A 19416-nucleotide genomic window follows, 5' to 3' on the forward strand; every position below is an offset into this window, starting at 1 on the left:
TTAGTGTTGTCCTTTCCCAGCTTGTGGGAAAGCTGCTTGTGATGAACTTTGATTCATTATGTGACTCTCATCACCACTGTGTTTGGTGACTGTCAGTGTATTATAAAGGTACAAAACAGATATTAGTACTTCATTAGGTTGGTAAATTAACATGATATCAGTTAATGAAATACGTTATTTTACCGTAAATGTAACAGATTTTTTTTTTATGTTGCTACTGTATTTTTTACGGTAAAGTTCTGGCAACCACAGCTGCCGGTTTTTTACCGTAAATTTTACAGTGTATGCATGTCCCGAAACATCAGGTCATTCGGTGCAACCGCTATAAAACATGGAAAATGTTGTAATATTTTAAAAACTTGTACTAAATATAAAATGTTTGATTGTCCTTTTGTTAGATATCAGCCTGTTAGCATTGTTTGAAAATATCGTCATTCGGTAAAACCGAAATTTTGACAAAAAATGACAAAAGCAGAGTTAATCGATTATAAAAACCACATAATCTCATTGTTAACACTTAATAAAACTTCAAAATTAATTATATCTCCATTATGTTTTTACACTTCTTATTCATCAATGACCCAAATAATGTTTTCCTGCTAACATTTTGAGAACATTATTAAAGACCAGATAACTTTGAACGAATGTTCTATCAATGTTACTGGAAGAACGTTTGTTCATAGCGTTTAGACAGCTTTGCCAGAACATTAGCTAAAGTTCTGAGAATGTTCCCTATTAAGGCTCGTTCACACCAATAATTTTAACTATAATGATAACTATATTTGCGTCAACACAAATGAACTATTCTAAACTTGTGCGATGTTCTCACATGTTTTTGCTGTTATTGTTGCATTTACACTTTTATTCTTTTATATTTAGAACAATTTTTAGAACTCTCTTTATCGTTATCTATAGTTATCGTTCTTGGTGTGAACGGGGCTTTAGTCATTGAGGCACATGATGGCTTCAGCTAGAAGATTATTTTCATATTTTAAGAATCTTTTGCAATGTTCATTTTAACCAAACAGATTTGTGTCAAACGGGATTTAATGTTTTACACCAAATCCATCCATCAAATCCATTGACAATACTTACTGCAGTTTTCCCTCCAAAATGATGTCACTTCCTGCAGGATGATGTCATTCAACCAAGGGATTTTAAGGGGTATATTAAGACACATGGAAAGAAAAAAAAACTTTTAAAAGAAAACATGCTTAAATTGAGAAGATTTAAATAAGGAAAGCATGAAGAAACCACCTGTTTTTCCACCCTGGAAACATGACAGAAATCAAAATCCACTCAAATCAAAGCAGAGAAATGATCACCTCATCGTGATTAAAGAAAACTATATGCGTTCATCTTTGTAAATTGTGAGTTTAATATTTTGTCCAGTGTATTCAGACATATATGATGCACAGGAGGAATCACCCAACGCTTCCAAGAGTTTCTTGAGTCGAACTCTTCATCGTCTAGCGTGAATGATGACTGTTGCTCTTCACTGCAGGATAATGACATTAATCCATGGAAAGTGTTAATATTTCAGGAGCAACTGAAGTACATGAAGACCACCATATCTGCAAACAGATGATTTCACTGACACCATATCAGAAACGTACCACACACACACACACACACCATGGAGAGATACTGGAGATTATCAAACTGCACTCTTAAAAATAACGCTTCTTTATGGCCACTGATGGTTCCATGAAGAGCCTTTAACATCCATGGAATCTTTCCATCGCACAAAAGATATTTATAGTGGAAAAAGGTTCTTTAGATTTTTCTTCACACTAAGAAAAAATGGTTCTTTTACGAACCGATGACTGGAAGGTTCTTCTGCGAAAAGCCCCTTTTGGAAGCTTTATTTTTAAGAGCGTGTTTAACTAGACAGAGTCGGATACAGTACTAGCAGTTTGAGACGGTGCTCGCTGTTGTTTTCAGTTGCATTTAATATGTTTATTAATTGGCAGAATCTGTTCTTTTGAAGGCAAATGGAGACAAAATGACTAGGGAAGCTTTAGAAGAGTCTACCGTTACATTTGAACACCGTAACAAAGACAAACTCCCACATGAGCATCTGTTCATTAACATCACAAGCTGCAGATCACACTGCGTTCCAATCAACTCAGAGTTTTCACAGAATAGAACAACACTTGAAGTCGGACTTCAAATCGAAACTGGTAACTGTACTAGTATGTGATTGTGATTGTTAGTACATGTTCTCAGAGCACACAAACTCTCTAGTGCCAGATTAGTCAATTACAGCCATTGGTTTAACTCCAAACTCATTTCACCAGAGGTTACTTGATTTTTCCTCATTCAGACATCTGATTTTGGATGGAACGCAGCATTAATGCTTCTCTTGGGTTGCTTTAAAGAGACGCTGTTGATTAATCTTTAATTAAATGACCTCAAAACTCATCAGAGAAACTTCAACGTCTCATGATATTTTAAATATACTGTAATGGACATTACATTTCAGACAGCACTGAACTACATAGCTAGCTAACGTCTGGATTTGACTCATGGTTTGTTTGAGTTCATTTAAGTCAAATAAAAAGTATAAAGTAAGAAAAAACTGACGGCATACAAGTTAACATCTCTGAGGCAAAATGCAAACATAAACATTTCCCACACAAGCAGGGAACAGTTCAAATGAGATATTGCTATCAAGTCAATTTCTAAAAAATAATCAATAATTTGGTGGTTAAAAAAAGTGCAAGTAGACAACGGTATAAAACATGCTGCTCAGACAGCCAAACTTCACCGATAAACTAAACAGCCACAAATATTCTACTACTGGAAGTAATTTTTTTAATCTAGTGGAGCATAGCTGTGCTATCATGCTGAAAGTCTGAGACTGTTACTTCCCATCTGGTTTTTGCTTGTAGTTCCTCCAGGAAACAGTATTAAAGACTGACCTTTGGGTCTAACATAGTAACAACATTTCAGGCAACCTTTGCTCTCTTTTCATTACTTTCCGAAGACCATCACTGCACATGTCGTCACTGAAATTACTTTTAAGGTGCGGTCACATTTACCGTTGTTCAGCGAATTTACTCAAGCGAAATCCAGATATTTCAATAGGAATTTACGTGATCTGGAATTTGTGAGGGCTAAAGATTTCCCCATGCAGATTTTGCATCAAAATTTAACCTTTATGAGGGTTCCACTTTGGCCTTCATGATGGTCCAAGACTCTACCAATGCGAAATCCATGTGGGGAAATTCCCAAACACATGGATTCCTATTGAAATGTCGGGATTTCGCTTGTGAAAATGCGCTGAAATTACTTTCTGAGGACCATCAGAGTTGACTAGAATTTAACTTTAGAAATTCAACTAGCCTTTATGAGGGTTCCACTTTGGCCTTCATGATGGTCCTAGACTCTACCAATGCGAAATCCATGTGAGGAAATTCCCAAACATGTAGATTCCTATTGAAATGTCTGGATTTCGTTTGTGAAAATGCGCTGAAATTACTTTCTGAGGACCATCAGATAGACAGAGTTGACTAGAATTTAACTTTAGAAGTTCAACTAGCCTTTATGAGGGTTCCACTTTGGCCTTTGTGATGGTCCAAGACTCTACCAATGCGAAATCCATGTGAGGAAATTCCCAAACATGTAGATTCCTATTGAAATGTCTGGATTTCGTTTGTGAAAATGCGCTGAAATTACTTTCTGAGGACCATCAGATAGACAGAGTTGACTAGAATTTAACTTTAGAAATTCAACTAGCCTTTATGAGGGTTCCACTTTGGCCTTTGTGATGGTCCAAGACTCTACCAATGCGAAATCCATGTGAGGAAATTCCCAAACATGTAGATTCCTATTGAAATGTCTGGATTTCGTTTGTGAAAATGCGCTGAAATTACTTTCTGAGGACCATCAGATAGACAGAGTTGACTAGAATTTAACTTTAGAAATTCAACTAGCCTTTATGAGGGTTCCACTTTGGCCTTTGTGATGGTCCAAGACTCTACCAATGCGAAATCCATGTGAGGAAATTCCCAAACATGTAGATTCCTATTGAAATGTCTGGATTTCGTTTGTGAAAATGCGCTGAAATTACTTTCTGAGGACCATCAGATAGACAGAGTTGACTAGAATTTAACTTTAGAAATTCAACTAGCCTTTATGAGGGTTCCACTTTGGCCTTTGTGATGGTCCTAGACTCTACCAATGCGAAATCCATGTGAGAAAATTCCCAAACATGTAGATTCCTATTGAAATGTCTGGATTTCGTTTGTGAAAATGCGCTGAAATTACTTTCTGAGGACCATCAGATAGACAGAGTTGACTAGAATTTAACTTTAGAAATTCAACTAGCCTTTATGAGGGTTCCACTTTGGCCTTTGTGATGGTCCAAGACTCTACCAATGCGAAATCCATGTGAGGAAATTCCCAAACATGTAGATTCCTATTGAAATGTCTGGATTTCGTTTGTGAAAATGCGCTGAAATTACTTTCTGAGGACCATCAGATAGACAGAGTTGACTAGAATTTAACTTTAGAAATTCAACTAGCCTTTATGAGGGTTCCACTTTGGCCTTTGTGATGGTCCAAGACTCTACCAATGCGAAATCCATGTGAGGAAATTCCCAAACATGTAGATTCCTATTGAAATGTCTGGATTTCGTTTGTGAAAATGCGCTGAAATTACTTTCTGAGGACCATCAGATAGACAGAGTTGACTAGAATTTAACTTTAGAAATTCAACTAGCCTTTATGAGGGTTCCACTTTGGCCTTTGTGATGGTCCTAGACTCTACCAATGCGAAATCCATGTGAGGAAATTCCCAAACATGTAGATTCCTATTGAAATGTCTGGATTTCGTTTGTGAAAATGCGCTGAAATTACTTTCTGAGGACCATCAGATAGACAGAGTTGACTAGAATTTAACTTTAGAAATTCAACTAGCCTTTATGAGGGTTCCACTTTGGCCTTTGTGATGGTCCAAGACTCTACCAATGCGAAATCCATGTGAGGAAATTCCCAAACATGTAGATTCCTATTGAAATGTCTGGATTTCGTTTGTGAAAATGCGCTGAAATTACTTTCTGAGGACCATCAGATAGACAGAGTTGACTAGAATTTAACTTTAGAAGTTCAACTAGCCTTTATGAGGGTTCCACTTTGGCCTTTGTGATGGTCCAAGACTCTACCAATGCGAAATCCATGTGAGGAAATTCCCAAACATGTAGATTCCTATTGAAATGTCTGGATTTCGTTTGTGAAAATGCGCTGAAATTACTTTCTGAGGACCATCAGATAGACAGAGTTGACTAGAATTTAACTTTAGAAGTTCAACTAGCCTTTATGAGGGTTCCACTTTGGCCTTTGTGATGGTCCAAGACTCTACCAATGCGAAATCCATGTGAGGAAATTCCCAAACATGTAGATTCCTATTGAAATGTCTGGATTTCGTTTGTGAAAATGCGCTGAAATTACTTTCTGAGGACCATCAGATAGACAGAGTTGACTAGAATTTAACTTTAGAAGTTCAACTAGCCTTTATGAGGGTTCCACTTTGGCCTTTGTGATGGTCCAAGACTCTACCAATGCGAAATCCATGTGAGGAAATTCCCAAACATGTAGATTCCTATTGAAATGTCTGGATTTCGTTTGTGAAAATGCGCTGAAATTACTTTCTGAGGACCATCAGATAGACAGAGTTGACTAGAATTTAACTTTAGAAGTTCAACTAGCCTTTATGAGGGTTCCACTTTGGCCTTTGTGATGGTCCTAGACTCTACCAATGCGAAATCCATGTGAGAAAATTCCCAAACATGTAGATTCCTATTGAAATGTCTGGATTTCGTTTGTGAAAATGCGCTGAAATTACTTTCTGAGGACCATCAGATAGACAGAGTTGACTAGAATTTAACTTTAGAAATTCAACTAGCCTTTATGAGGGTTCCACTTTGGCCTTTGTGATGGTCCAAGACTCTACCAATGCGAAATCCATGTGAGGAAATTCCCAAACATGTAGATTCCTATTGAAATGTCTGGATTTCGTTTGTGAAAATGCGCTGAAATTACTTTCTGAGGACCATCAGATAGACAGAGTTGACTAGAATTTAACTTTAGAAGTTCAACTAGCCTTTATGAGGGTTCCACTTTGGCCTTTGTGATGGTCCAAGACTCTACCAATGCGAAATCCATGTGAGGAAATTCCCAAACATGTAGATTCCTATTGAAATGTCTGGATTTCGTTTGTGAAAATGCGCTGAAATTACTTTCTGAGGACCATCAGATAGACAGAGTTGACTAGAATTTAACTTTAGAAGTTCAACTAGCCTTTATGAGGGTTCCACTTTGGCCTTTGTGATGGTCCTAGACTCTACCAGTGCGAAATCCATATGGATTCCTATTGAAATTATTGGATTTTGCTTGTGAAAATTAGCTTAGCTGAAGTTACTTTCTGAGAATCATCAAATGGACTGAGTAGAAATTTAACTTTAGAAATTTAACTAGCCTTTGATGAGGGTTCCACTTTGGCCTTTGTGATGGTCCTAGATTCTACCAATGCGAAATCCATGTGAGGAAATTCCCAAACATGTAGATTCCTATTGAAATGTCTGGATTTCGGCTGTGAAAATGCACTGAAATTACTTTCTGAGGACCATCAGATAGATAGAGTAGAAATTTAACTAGAATTTAACTTTAGAAATTCAACTAGCCTTTATGAGGGTTCCACTTTGGCTTTTGTGATAGTCCTAGACTCTACCATTGTGAAATCCATGTAGGGAAATTCCCATTTCCTATTGAAATGACAGGATTTCGCTCATGAAAATGTGCTGAAATTACTTTCTGAGGACCATCAGATAGATAGAGTAGAAATTTAACTAGAATTTAACTTTAGAAATTCAACTAGCCTTTATGAGGGTTCCACTTTGGCTTTTGTGATAGTCCTAGACTCTACCAATGCGAAATCCATGTGAGGAAATTCCCAAACATGTAGATTCCTATTGAAATGTCTGGATTTCGGCTGTGAAAATGCGCTGAAATTATTTTTTTGATGACCATCAGATGGACAGAGTAGAAATTTAACTAGAATTTAACTTTAGAAATTTAACTAGCCTTTGATGAGGGTTCCACTTTGGCTTTTGTGATAGTCCTAGGCTCTACCATTGTGAAATCCATGTGGGGAAATTCCCATTGAAATGTGGGAAAGTGGGGAAATTCACATTTCCTATTGAAATGACAGGATTTCGCTCGTGAAAATGTGCTGAAATTACTTTCTGAGGACCATCAAATGGACAATTTAACTTGCCTTTATGAGGGTTCCACTTTGGCCTTCATGATGGTCCAAGACTCTACCAATGCGAATTCCATGTGAGGAAATTCCCAAACACATGGATTCCTATTGAAATTACTTTCTGAGGACCATAAGATAGACAGAGTTGAAATTCAACTAGCCTTTATGAGGGTTCCACTTTGGCCTTTGTGATGGTCCTAGACTCTACCAGTGCGAAATCCATATGGATTCCTATTGAAATTATTGGATTTTGCTTGTGAAAATTAGCTTAGCTGAAGTTACTTTCTGAGAATCATCAAATGGACTGAGTAGAAATTTAACTTTAGAAATTTAACTAGCCTTTGATGAGGGTTCCACTTTGGCCTTTGTGTTGGTCCTAGACTCTACCAATGCGAAATCCATGTGAGGAAATTCCCAAACATGTAGATTCCTATTGAAATGTCTGGATTTCGCTTGTGAAAATGCGCTGAAATTACTTTCTGAGGACCATCAAATGGACAGAGTAGAAATTTAACTAGCCTTTGATGAGGGTTCCACTTTGGCCTTTGTGATGGTCCTAGACTCTACCAGTGCGAAATCCATATGGATTCCTATTGAAATTATTGGATTTTGCTTGTGAAAATTAGCTTAGCTGAAGTTACTTTCTGAGAATCATCAAATGGACTGAGTAGAAATTTAACTTTAGAAATTTAACTAGCCTTTGATGAGGGTTCCACTTTGGCCTTTGTGTTGGTCCTAGACTCTACCAATGCGAAATCCATGTGAGGAAATTCCCAAACATGTAGATTCCTATTGAAATGTCTGGATTTCGGCTGTGAAAATGCACTGAAATTACTTTCTGAGGACCATCAGATAGACAGAGTAGAAATTTAACTAGAATTTAACTTTAGAAATTCAACTAGCCTTTATGAGGGTTCCACTTTGGCTTTTGTGATAGTCCTAGACTCTACCATTGTGAACTCCATGTGGGGAAATTCCCATTGAAATGTGGGAAAGTGGGGAAATTCCCATTTCCTATTGAAATGACAGGATTTCGCTCGTGAAAATGTGCTGAAATTACTTTCTGAGGACCATCAAATGGGCAGAGTAGAAATTTAACTAGCCTTTATGAGGGTTCCTCTTTGGCCTTTGTGATAGTCCTAGACATCCATTCCTATTGAAATGATTGGATTTTGCTTGTGAAAATTCGCTGAACAAACTTTGCCAATGTGACCGTACCTTTAGTTTCACATCATCCAAGAGTCATGAGTGAATCACCTAGTTAAATTTCTACACTGTCCATTTCCACATCCTCTAAAGTAGTGTCTGATTGAGAAACCATTATGAGTTTTTGTTTCTTTGAAAATTGTCTGACCACGCCGCTCTCCTCTTGGTCCGTCTGATTGTGATGCTCTTGGTCCTTTTCCAAAACCTCAACAGAACTCCCATGACTAAACATTGCATTGTCCGTGGACTCGAAGGACTCGCCGCCAAGACCCTCGAGTTTGGTGTAGCCTCCGCTGCCGAGGCCCTCCAGTCGAGGGCAGCTGAGACGTCTCGATCGCACCTGCCGGTCCGCAGGGGTAGACGACGTACAGATATCCAGATCAATAGACCTGGAGTAGTCAGACAAAGCGCTTAAAGACAGGTGAGATCCTGTGGCCTTGCGGCCCGGCGAACACGGCGGAAGCAGCTGAACCTGGGATCCTTGCAGAGAAACTCGAGGCACTCCTTGCAAACTGCCACTACTCCTGTAAACCTCCACCGAGTCCTGCGGAAGCTCTGGATGATTTTGAGCAGGTTCCACTTTGGCCTTTGTGATGGTCCTAGACGCTACCAGATCCTCCAAACGTCTGCAAATGGCCTCGGCGTCCAAAAACTCTCTCTTGGCTTCTCCAGTTTTGTCCGAACCCCTTCTTTCGGACGCTCCTCGGTTGTTGAGCTTCATCATTGGCAGAGTGAAAGCGTTGACTGAGGTGGACACGATGGTTCTGGTTTCCCATTGCCTTAGCTCAGGTGGGATTCGGTTCTGATCTTGATAGATACTGTAGACGGTGTCCGCAAAGCTCTGTTTCTCCAAAGACGAGACTCGTGGGATGGTGGTAGACAGACGTCGGGACGAGATCATGCTACTTGCGTCGTGTCGACCGGAGCCTGGAGAAGGCCAGGAGTCTTTATGAGGGGCTCCGTAGGATTTGGTCTCTTTCGATTGGCAGTAGTTCACGAAACCATTCAGCGGCGTGGATTCCTTGGTCCGCAAACTATGAATGTCAATCACTGTTGAGTAGATGTCTCTAAGGTTAATGATTTTGGTCTTTTTGTCTCTGTTTTCGTGAAGCACTGCATTAGCACAAATGAATAGGAAGATCCCGATGCCCATAATTAAAGGTCCGAACACCTTCAGCTTGTCTGAATACAAGTATCTGTTAATAAACGTAGCAAATGCTCCCAGCTTAGGCGAATCCAGCTCAGGAGTCCCACTGGAGCCATTAAAGCTCCTGAAGTCTTTATCTAGTAGATCCCATCTGACGGTCACATTGACTAATTCACGTCCTCGGCTCTCGTAAGTCCTCTGAGCGTTCTGTGTGTTCATCAATCCCGGATACTGCGGACTCTCTTTGGGCCAGTAGCCCAACACAGCCATGGCGACGCCAACCAGCAGCACCAGAATCCCAATGGCAGCGACCAGTCCAGATACGGAACACAGCTTCAGCTTTCCTTTAACCACAACCACTTCGTTCTTCCTCTTTTTCTTTGCTTTCCTCTTACGCTTGTTTTCGGCACGGTTCTTAGCGCGGAGGGAGTCCTGTCGCCTGGCAGATATCCGCAGTAGACCCCCTGTGGCAATCATGATGGCGCTCAATTAATCATCCTGGAAAAGATAGAAAGTACATTAGTGTGGGCTGGAAAAGAGATCTAGACACATACTCACTAAATCTGACATATAGCATGTGCATACATAAGCAACAACAAGTAATAATAATAAAAACACAAACACACACATACACTCTACCAGTCAAAAGTTAGGAATTAAGAATTTTTAGAATGTTTTTGAAAGAGTCTCTTCTGCTCACCAAGGCTGCAAATATTAAATCAAAAATACAGTAAAAATGTTAAATATTTTTGCAATTTAAAATTGCGGTTTTCTATGTGAATATATAGTAAAGTGTAATTTATTCCTGTGATCAAAGCTGAATTTTCAGCATCATTACTCCAGTTTTCAGTGTCACATGATCCTTCAGAAATCATTCTAATATGATGATTTGCTGTTCAATAAACATTTATGATCATTATTATATGTTAAAAACAGTTGTGCTGCTTCATATGTTTATGGAAACCATCATGCATTTTATTTTGCAGGATTCTTTCATGAATAGAAAGTTCAAAAAAGAACATCAGTTCAGAATCTTTTGAAACATTATGTCTTTACAGTCACTTTTGATCAGTTTAATAAGTATTAATTTAGTGTAGCGTAAGGGCAGGGGTAGGCAAGTTCGGTCCTAGAGAGCCGCTGTCCTGCAGAGTTTAGCTCCAACCTTGATAATAATCAACATTTTAAACATTGATAATGATCATAAATGTTTCTTGAGCAGCAAATCATCATATTAGAATGATTTCTGAAGGATCATGTGACACTGAAGACTGGAGTAATGATGCTGAAAATTCAGCTTTGATCACTGGAATAAATTATACTTTACTATATATTCACATAGAAAATGGCTACTTTAAATAGTAATAATAATAATTCACAATTTTGTACTGCATTTTTAATCAGCCTTGGTGAGCAGAAGAGACTTCTTTTTGCTTGTAACATCCTTTTTCAATGAATGTCACACACCAGCATTTGCTGTGCTCCTATTGGTTCTTCATTAGAGGGACGTTCCAGAAGCTCACTTATCTTGATGAAAGCTCTGTAAAATCTGGAAGGCTGAACATGAGAGAGGATGAACACAAAGCTCCGTCTCAGGCGAGTGTTCACTGGACTCTCCAGCACACTGAGTGGGAGCGAGATGCTGCTTCCTGTGAACAGCATATGGATGGTGTGGGTTAATGCAGCACAAACACACAGCAGTGATCAGCGATCACAGTCACATGAGTGAAAGAAGAACAGAAGCAGTGTGTGACAGAGACAGATGACATGATTCACTTCAGACTCCAAACAGAAAGACGAAAAGCATCTGTTTGTTCTGTTTGGTGTTGATTTGACATAAAAGCTGATTCTATCACAAACTGTGAGAAACATGAGTGAGCAACAGGCTAACAGGTAAAAAACATCTTGTTGCTTGGTTCACATATTATTACTGCTGAAAATATGAATCCACGAGAACATGAACATCAATGTATCATTGAGGGATGATTCACTTACTAATGTCAGCAGGTAAACATGATCTGTAGGCTTTTGAGTTGTTTACGTGTTTACTAGCGTAAGGCCGGGGCAACCTGTCACTCACATGAAATCAACCAATAGCAAACCACAGCAATCCAATCAATTCCCAACAGACAAAATCAAGCCCCGCCCTACATTTGTTCTTGTTTGAGAAGCAGTTTCACTCGGATATACAGCACAATAGGAAAGAAAAGACTATCGCGACTTAGTCTTAGACGTCAGGGACTATTGGCTGAACGTCCAATGCTTTTTGGACACAAAATTGGAAACACTTCAGGAGTTTCGAAGTCATCATCTGATTGGTTGAATTCTACAGGATTTCCAGGTGACGTGTGTGTCGAGGTACACCTGGAATATTTGAAGAGTTTGGTTCCAAAACGCAGTAACTCCATTTTGATTAATTTGAGTAAAAAGGTGTTTTCTTTACCAAGAAAGTGGCAAAATGAAAACCACTATTTTCTATTTCAAACTTTCACATAGCATCTTTTGGTCATAAAAACATTAAAAATTCAAAACTACATTTTGTTTTTAAAAGGTTTATTATAAAAACGGATTATTTCCCCCCAAAATGCAATAAATCCAAGACACGTTTTTTTTTTTCAAAATGCAATTAATATAAAAGTTATTTTTCATATTGAAAATACACAACAAAGTAAGTTGATCCACATATATGAGTCTAAACTTTGCCAATACTAATCTTATATACAGGCATTTGACTAAAAATACATTCAGCCGTCTCTCCCAAAATGAATTCAAAGGGTCATCTTGTTAATGTTATAAATGAATTACGTCTCCGTTTGTCATTACTGATTAAAGAGTATCTGGCGCCACTGCATGGTTAAAAGAAGCACATTTGCAGAGTACATTGGTAGTAAAAACGGCTTTTAAAAACGGTTCATGATTCAGTTTTGGGGAACAAAGCAACAGCCGGCATGTCTTCTTAATCTCCTCACGTTAATGATTACATTTCGATGAATTACGTTTCTTCCCCACCGCAGGTTCATCAATGCTGTCAGAATTATTCATTTTTCTGTTTTTGTTGATCTCAAAGTACAAAGCAGATAAGGAAAACTAGGAGGCCGGCCGGGTGTATTCAGAGCGCCACCATTACTGTTTACAGTGCGTGAATAGAGCGCTGTGATTGGTTGAGCGGATATATCGTGTTCTGCAGAGAAAGGAGACTGGCGTTTGTCACGTTTTGGAAAGAAAGTGTGAAAACATGACAGAATAACACAACGGATATGGCATTTTGCTCAATATCAATAAATGACTTTTCAATACTGACCAGATACAATACTGATTTTGACGGAAATTAATTTTTTTTTTAAAAATGGCGTTTATCGTGTTTTGGAACCAAACTCTTAATTTGTTTCCAGGTCCACCTGGAAACAAATATTCCGTGATGCCAAACCCCCTTATGGAAAAAGAAAGTCGTCATGTTTACTTCTGTGACAATGAACGTTTAATGTTTGCGGCATAGACTCTTAAAAATACGTCGCAGAGTTTTGCACACTGGTCTATTATCGTAGGGACATGCCACTAAACATGACGTGGAACAAGACAAACTGTGATTGGTTGCTTGTCAGTCAGACGGCCTCTGGGTGGTCCATGACCAATGAAAGCTGCAAGGTTTGGCTTCGCGAGACTAATCGCGACTTCCCTTTCATGCCGACTTTATGTTCATGGTGTCGTTCTAAATGAACTCCCAAAGATTCAGATTTATTAGTCTTTCTCAAGGGTCTCACCCAAACACAGCCTCATTAAAGTTTGTAGAAACTCTTCTCAGTCCAGTAGAACACCAATATATGTGACACACTGTGTGTTTACTTCGTTTTCTTAAACAAAACAGACTTTGCAGTGGCCTTTGTGAACCCGTCTACTTTTCCACAGTACTAATAATTTATGGCACCAATTAAATCTTTATGTTGTCTTCCAAAAGGGACTTCCAGAGGAAAATACATATTTGAGTTTCCAGCACCAGAGTTCATTAGTTCTGAATCATCAGGGGAGAAAAGAAGAGAAAAGTGAATTAGTTTCTCGCTGCAACTCACTGAGTGTCCATTTCTCTTCGCCGCATTGTGCCGCCGTGCTCATTAGGGTCTCTCAACACATTAGATGGACATTGATTTAACATGAATCAGCAGATATGACATGATGATAATGACCCTCCAAGGCTTCATAAACCCGATGAGAGGAAACATATAATTACATGTTCTCGTCAGTCATGAATGTATCAGCCAGTAAACAGAATAACAGTGATCAACTGACTTTCATACAGCTACGATTCTAGAGGACGTGTGATTTAACTCTTACTTTTCTCTTGAACAGCACTAACGTCGGGTGAATGATGGTGCACTTTTATGGCATCAGTATATGGCATCTGATGTCCCACTAGATCAGAGAAATTATGAGAGAAATATTCACTTTCCCTCCTGTCAGCAAGCAAATGTGTCAGTAATAAGCGTTTATGGACCTGCCCTAAACTTACTTAATAGTGCACTACTTAAACTTTATAGCTGATCAATCTGCTTGTCTTTAAATCAAGACAAATGTACATGTCTAGTGCATTTCACAATACACATTGTTTCAAGGCAGCTTTACAGAAAATCATGTTGTTAATGTTTATAATATCTTAATATCTTCATGCCTTACACTCTAAAAAATGCTGGGTTAAAAACAAAACAAACCCAGCGAATGGGTTGTTTTAACCCAGCGAATGAGTTGTTTAAACTCAGCAAATGGATTGTTTTAACCCAGCGATCGTGTAGTTTTAACCCAGCAATTGGGTTGTTTTAACCCCACGAATGAGTTGTTTTAACCCAGCGATTGGGTTGTTTTAATCCAGCGATTGTGTCGATTTAACCCAGCGAATGGGCTGTTTTAACCCAGCAATTGGGTTGTTTTAACACAGGGATTTGGTTGTTTTAACCCAGCGATTGGGCTGTTTTAACTCAGCGACTGGGTTGTTTTAACCCAGTGATTGGGTTGTTTTAACCCAGCGAATGAGTTGTTTTAACCCAGCGATTTGGTTGTTTTAACCCAGCGACTGGGTTGTTTTAACCCAGTGATTGGGTTGTTTTAACCCCGCGAATGAGTTGTTTTAACCCAGCGATTGGGTTGTTTTAACCCAGCGATTGGGTTGTTTTAACCCCGTGAATGGGTTGTTTTAACCCCGTGAATGGGTTGTTTTAACCCCGTGAATGAGTTGTTTTAACCCAGCGATTGGGTTGTTTTAACCCAGCGATTGGGTTGTTTTTAACCCCGTGAATGAGTTGTTTTAACCCCGTGAATGGGTTGTTTTAACCCCGTGAATGAGTTGTTTTAACCCAGCGATTGGGTTGTTTTAACCCAGCGATTGGGTTGTTTTAACCCCGTGAATGGGTTGTTTTAACCCAGCGATTGTTTTTTTTTTGGGGTTTATCCAAACAATCAATCAGTTGAGATTTGCTAAATAGTATATATCGCTTTACATGTGTGTGCTGTATGTATGTGAATAATGTTGGACATAATTATATATGCAACTTTATATAGAAGAACTGACTGATTATATACTGTAGTCACATTTTATGATGAAACAAAAAAAATCAGGCAGTTAAGATTCAATATATAGCTTTATATGAGTATGTAAATATGAATAAAGTTGGATTATATAGCGCTATGCAATAATATATTACTGTTTACAATTTTGCGACAGTATAATCAATCACACAGCCAATATTTGCTATATATTGCTTTATGTGAGTATACTGTAAGTCGTCTGAAACATACAGAAAGCACAATAATAGCATCTCTTCATCACTTTAATCATTTTCATTGGACATAGAGACAAAACATAATGGTACAGTTCATATGGCTGTACAAAGCTCATGAATATTTAATGACATAAACATTCAGATTGGTTGTTTGCGCCTGAATATTCTAGCTCTGCATTATTTCACTGAAAACCTTTATCACCACAAGTCAGTAATAATAATGCAAAACCAATTGATAATTGGATTTAAAAGATTTCAACTAGTGTAAGTGCATTACATGGAGCTTGAGAGTGCTTGAGTCATTATTTGAACAACATCTCTAATGTTACATCTCATACTGCTCAGATACCAAAAAATGGCTGTTTCTTTCATGTTCATCTTTCTTTAGTGTGTAATGTTGGTGTTTGAGCATGAAAAAGCACTGTAGAGTTTTCTTCACAATATTCCTCATTTAAATAATAAAGGGGCGGGGCCTGGTTGAGTTAGTTAGTAGTGTGTTGAAACTGGGGGTTATGGTAAGGGGCGGGACATTTCCCAAACACCAATCACAACACACTGCTCCAGCCGACCAATCAGAGCACAGTGTGCTTTTCAGAAGGAGGGGCTTCATAGAGACAGGAACTAAACAGAGCGTTACTGACAGACTGGGAAGAGAGGAGCTGCAACAATGGAAAATATGAGGAAAATAATCAACATTCAATCTAGTAGAGCCCAAAAACAACATCAAGATGCTGATGTAACAAAACAAACTGCTTTTAAGAAACAATGCTCCTACTTCTGTGTTGGCTCTGCTTCTATATTTCCAACCACAAAGATTTATAGGTTTGATGAATTCCTGAGAGTGTTTGGCAATGAAGGATTCCACATTTAATCAAATAAAGCTGAAAACGCTCTGACAGCGCAGACAAACAGACGATCACGCAGGCCGCGGAGTTCAAAGGTGTGTGCGGATCCTTCCACATCAAAGCAAACAGCAGAGGATCTGTGCGAACGGAGAATCCACAGAGACTTCACACATGAATTGACATCTCAAACACGGGCGAGAAGGATTTATGGATCACAATGACCTTTGCATTCATATCTGAAGGGCTGGATGAAGGGCAGAGATGAAAATAAACACATCATGAGGACAAAACACAAAATGACAGCGATCGCGCAAGGCTGCCAGAACGAATTTGCTCGTAAAACTATAGCTGCAGTAAAGAGACAAAGCAGAAATATGATTTCCCGGCCGCTCCATCATCACGCAGTCAGTGCAGGGAAACATAAAGGTAATGGAGCTGAGAATGACGGCTATTACGCAGGGCGCACGAGTCAACAAATAATACTGCACAAACAAATAAACAATTATGCTGCTGACATTCATTCGTGGGCGGAAAATGAATGATATGCTGTTCACAAAGGCAAGGATGTGCTGCGTTTCACTGATCTGAAGCCAGCTCGGCTGCTTCTCCTTCTCTAGATTTGGTTTATACGATGTGTGATGTATCTAACTACTTATGATCAATAAAGCACCAAGAAACTACAAACGAGATTGTTGAACAACACATCCATTACTGAACTCAATGCTGTTTAATTGAAACTAATGACTGTGAAGGACAGATGCTCAGTTTATTCAATGTTGGGTTCTTTAATTGTTCATTGAAAATATGTCTTTTCAAACAGGACAAAGAGTTTTGACTCCGACTTTGGATCGATCAACCCCTCACAGTCTCATTCTCATTGACCCTGACTAAAGTTGATTGAGGGATCTGGTCTCTAATGCGGGATTTGGATTCAACTGCGCTTTAATGCGAGTCCAGTTTCAAACCCCTTAAGTGAAGGAAACCCTTAGTTATAAAGGTTTTCTTAACTGAAATGGTTTGTTTCAACCGGCTGCAGGTTTCTAATGTAAGCCAAGAACCACTTTTTACAGCAGATACTCCAGTTCTGTTGCATCTGCAATTAATGCATGTCAATCTCTTTACGCTGCACTAGTTATTCCAGATTTTTGGTCACGGGAGATTGGTCAACTTGAGCAGATTCTCATCCGCACAATGGATGCATTAATGAGCTCTGATAGCACAAACATCTCATGCATTTCGGCATTAATTATTGCACTGACTTGAAACAATATCTTACATGACTAACCACATCATAAACAGAATACACCATCCTCATTCAGATGTTTGACTAATTACTCTCATTCTCGTGTTCAGAACTGTATACCTGCCACTGGAAGCTCTTCAAGGTTTTTAATAACCAATTATTGAAAGGAATTTATGTTTCATATTTTAGAGACATGTGGCATCATGATCCTAGAAGACCCTTAAAAGAAATATTTTAACAGTAAAATGTACCTAACATTGATCATACATGACCTGAAACATGGACAGGTTCACCTCAGTGTTACTACAGTATTCTTCAAATCAATAATAATCAATATTGAATAACCCACCTACTCTTCGGTGTCTTCTAACAGGTCGGAGATATTCAATAATGAGAAGATTCATAGCTGAATATACGTATTTAACAGTTTTCTGTGATGTTACCACAAATTCAAAGGTTTCTGATCTCAATACAGACACTGAGATCATGAAAAGAGGCGGATTTAAATGTAAATATTAGAGTTTTGGAATAAAATGTGCAGCACATAAAATGGGGATTGTGAAAATGAGCAGCAGCTCGGATGAACAGTAAATGCCTCTATTAAAGGGATTTTTGACGAAGGAATTAAACGAAATAACGGATAAAGGTGATTTAAAACAGCCTGATTTTCAAAATGAACGTAAAACTGAACAAGGTTTATGCGTGGAAAATAACGTGCGTAACAGCTCGTGACATTCGGTACATTTAACGAGCCCTAAAAATACACAAAAACACACGAGACAGCGTTGATATATTTATCATTTTATCATTCATCGATAAATCCATCGACACACGGTGAAGGAACAATAAACGATCGCTTACCGTGAAATATGACTGATAAATTCGCATTCGGGCAATAACACGAAAACTTTCTCCCTTCAGAAGAGAACATTTTGTGCTGAGATAAAAAAATAAGTTCGTTATTTCCAGTATTTCCAGTCAGGAATATATTCCCGCGCTCCTCTCTCAGCCGTTAATCGTGCGCGCTCGTCTCGCGCTCTTCTGTGGGGAGTGTCGCGCGCGCCGGGTTTCTGATCCAGAGTTTTGGTGCTTCAGGTTCGGGTGATGCTGCTGATGTTACGCTGCTTCTTCTCGGGTGTTGTTGCTATGATACCGCAGCCCGAATCCAGTGGAAGTGCTGCAGGATTTGAATAATTGCCTTCTAAACTGTTTAACCCCATGATCGACGGCGCTTGTGATGCTCAAACGCGCGTTAAAAGCCATCAGAGCCGGTCAGCGGAGAGAGAGAGAGCGCGCGATGGTGACGCGCACTTACCTGGGCGAGCGACGAATTCAGATGCGTTCGCTGGAGGGGGGGGGCGTTTTGTCTCGTCGTTCCACTTCCTGTTGGTCAAATATATATATGCAAGGAAAAAAATATTCATGCGGCATTTGGAACACGTTATTAAAACAACATTAACACATGAAATTCACTAGTGAAAACAAAAACTACAATGATAAAGAAACACATGAGGTACTTTTTTTGTAAGGGTTTTCCGACCAACCCCATCTCCAAAACACTGTAGCCATATTCAAAACATCATGATTGTAGTCTCTGTAGCAAGAATAAGTGACCTTTAATGCATGATAAATAATGTTGACTGATCAACTCATTAAAAACCAGCTAATTGTCTGTAAGCATCTATTGGAAGAGGAGCGTATAGGGTTAAATCAATATCATTATGATCAATATCATTGCAGAGGTCAGAGATCAAGCCAAAGATCAATAATCAGCTTAACGAAGGTAAACCAGCAATTGGTGAATGTTGAGAAAAGCAACAAATACAGAAACAATTTAATAAACAAACATTCAAAATCCAATTTCAGACTAAAACTAGATTAATGTTCCTGGTTATAACGTCAGTCATGTTAGTCCTTATGAAAATTTACCATGGTTTTACCATAAA

The 19416-nt window shown here is 38.8% G+C and overlaps 1 protein-coding gene across 3 annotated transcripts; it reads right to left on the minus strand.

Moving 5' to 3' along the window:
* Window positions 1–1358: 1358 nt before the first annotated feature.
* On the minus strand, window positions 1359–19010 carry tmem200ca (transmembrane protein 200C, genome duplicate a). 3 transcript variants are annotated; one of them, XM_048166218.1, is made up of 3 exons: window positions 18332–19009; window positions 11138–11263; window positions 1359–10115 (listed from the first exon to the last, which is right to left on the minus strand). In XM_048166218.1, exon 3 carries the CDS (start codon window positions 10092–10094, stop codon window positions 8526–8528), a length of 1569 nt encoding a protein of 522 aa, XP_048022175.1. In that variant the 5' UTR covers window positions 10095–10115; window positions 11138–11263; window positions 18332–19009; the 3' UTR covers window positions 1359–8525. The 3 variants fall into 3 exon arrangements, with proteins under 3 accessions (XP_048022175.1, XP_048022174.1, XP_048022176.1); XM_048166217.1 differs by having other exon boundaries at window positions 11082–11263; window positions 18332–19001; XM_048166219.1 differs by lacking the exon at window positions 11138–11263 and having other exon boundaries at window positions 18332–19010.
* Window positions 19011–19416: the final 406 nt, after the last annotated feature.

The sequence above is a fragment of the Megalobrama amblycephala genome, linkage group LG18, assembly GCF_018812025.1.
Source record: "Megalobrama amblycephala isolate DHTTF-2021 linkage group LG18, ASM1881202v1, whole genome shotgun sequence".
In the NCBI taxonomy this organism is placed as follows: domain Eukaryota; kingdom Metazoa; phylum Chordata; class Actinopteri; order Cypriniformes; family Xenocyprididae; genus Megalobrama; species Megalobrama amblycephala.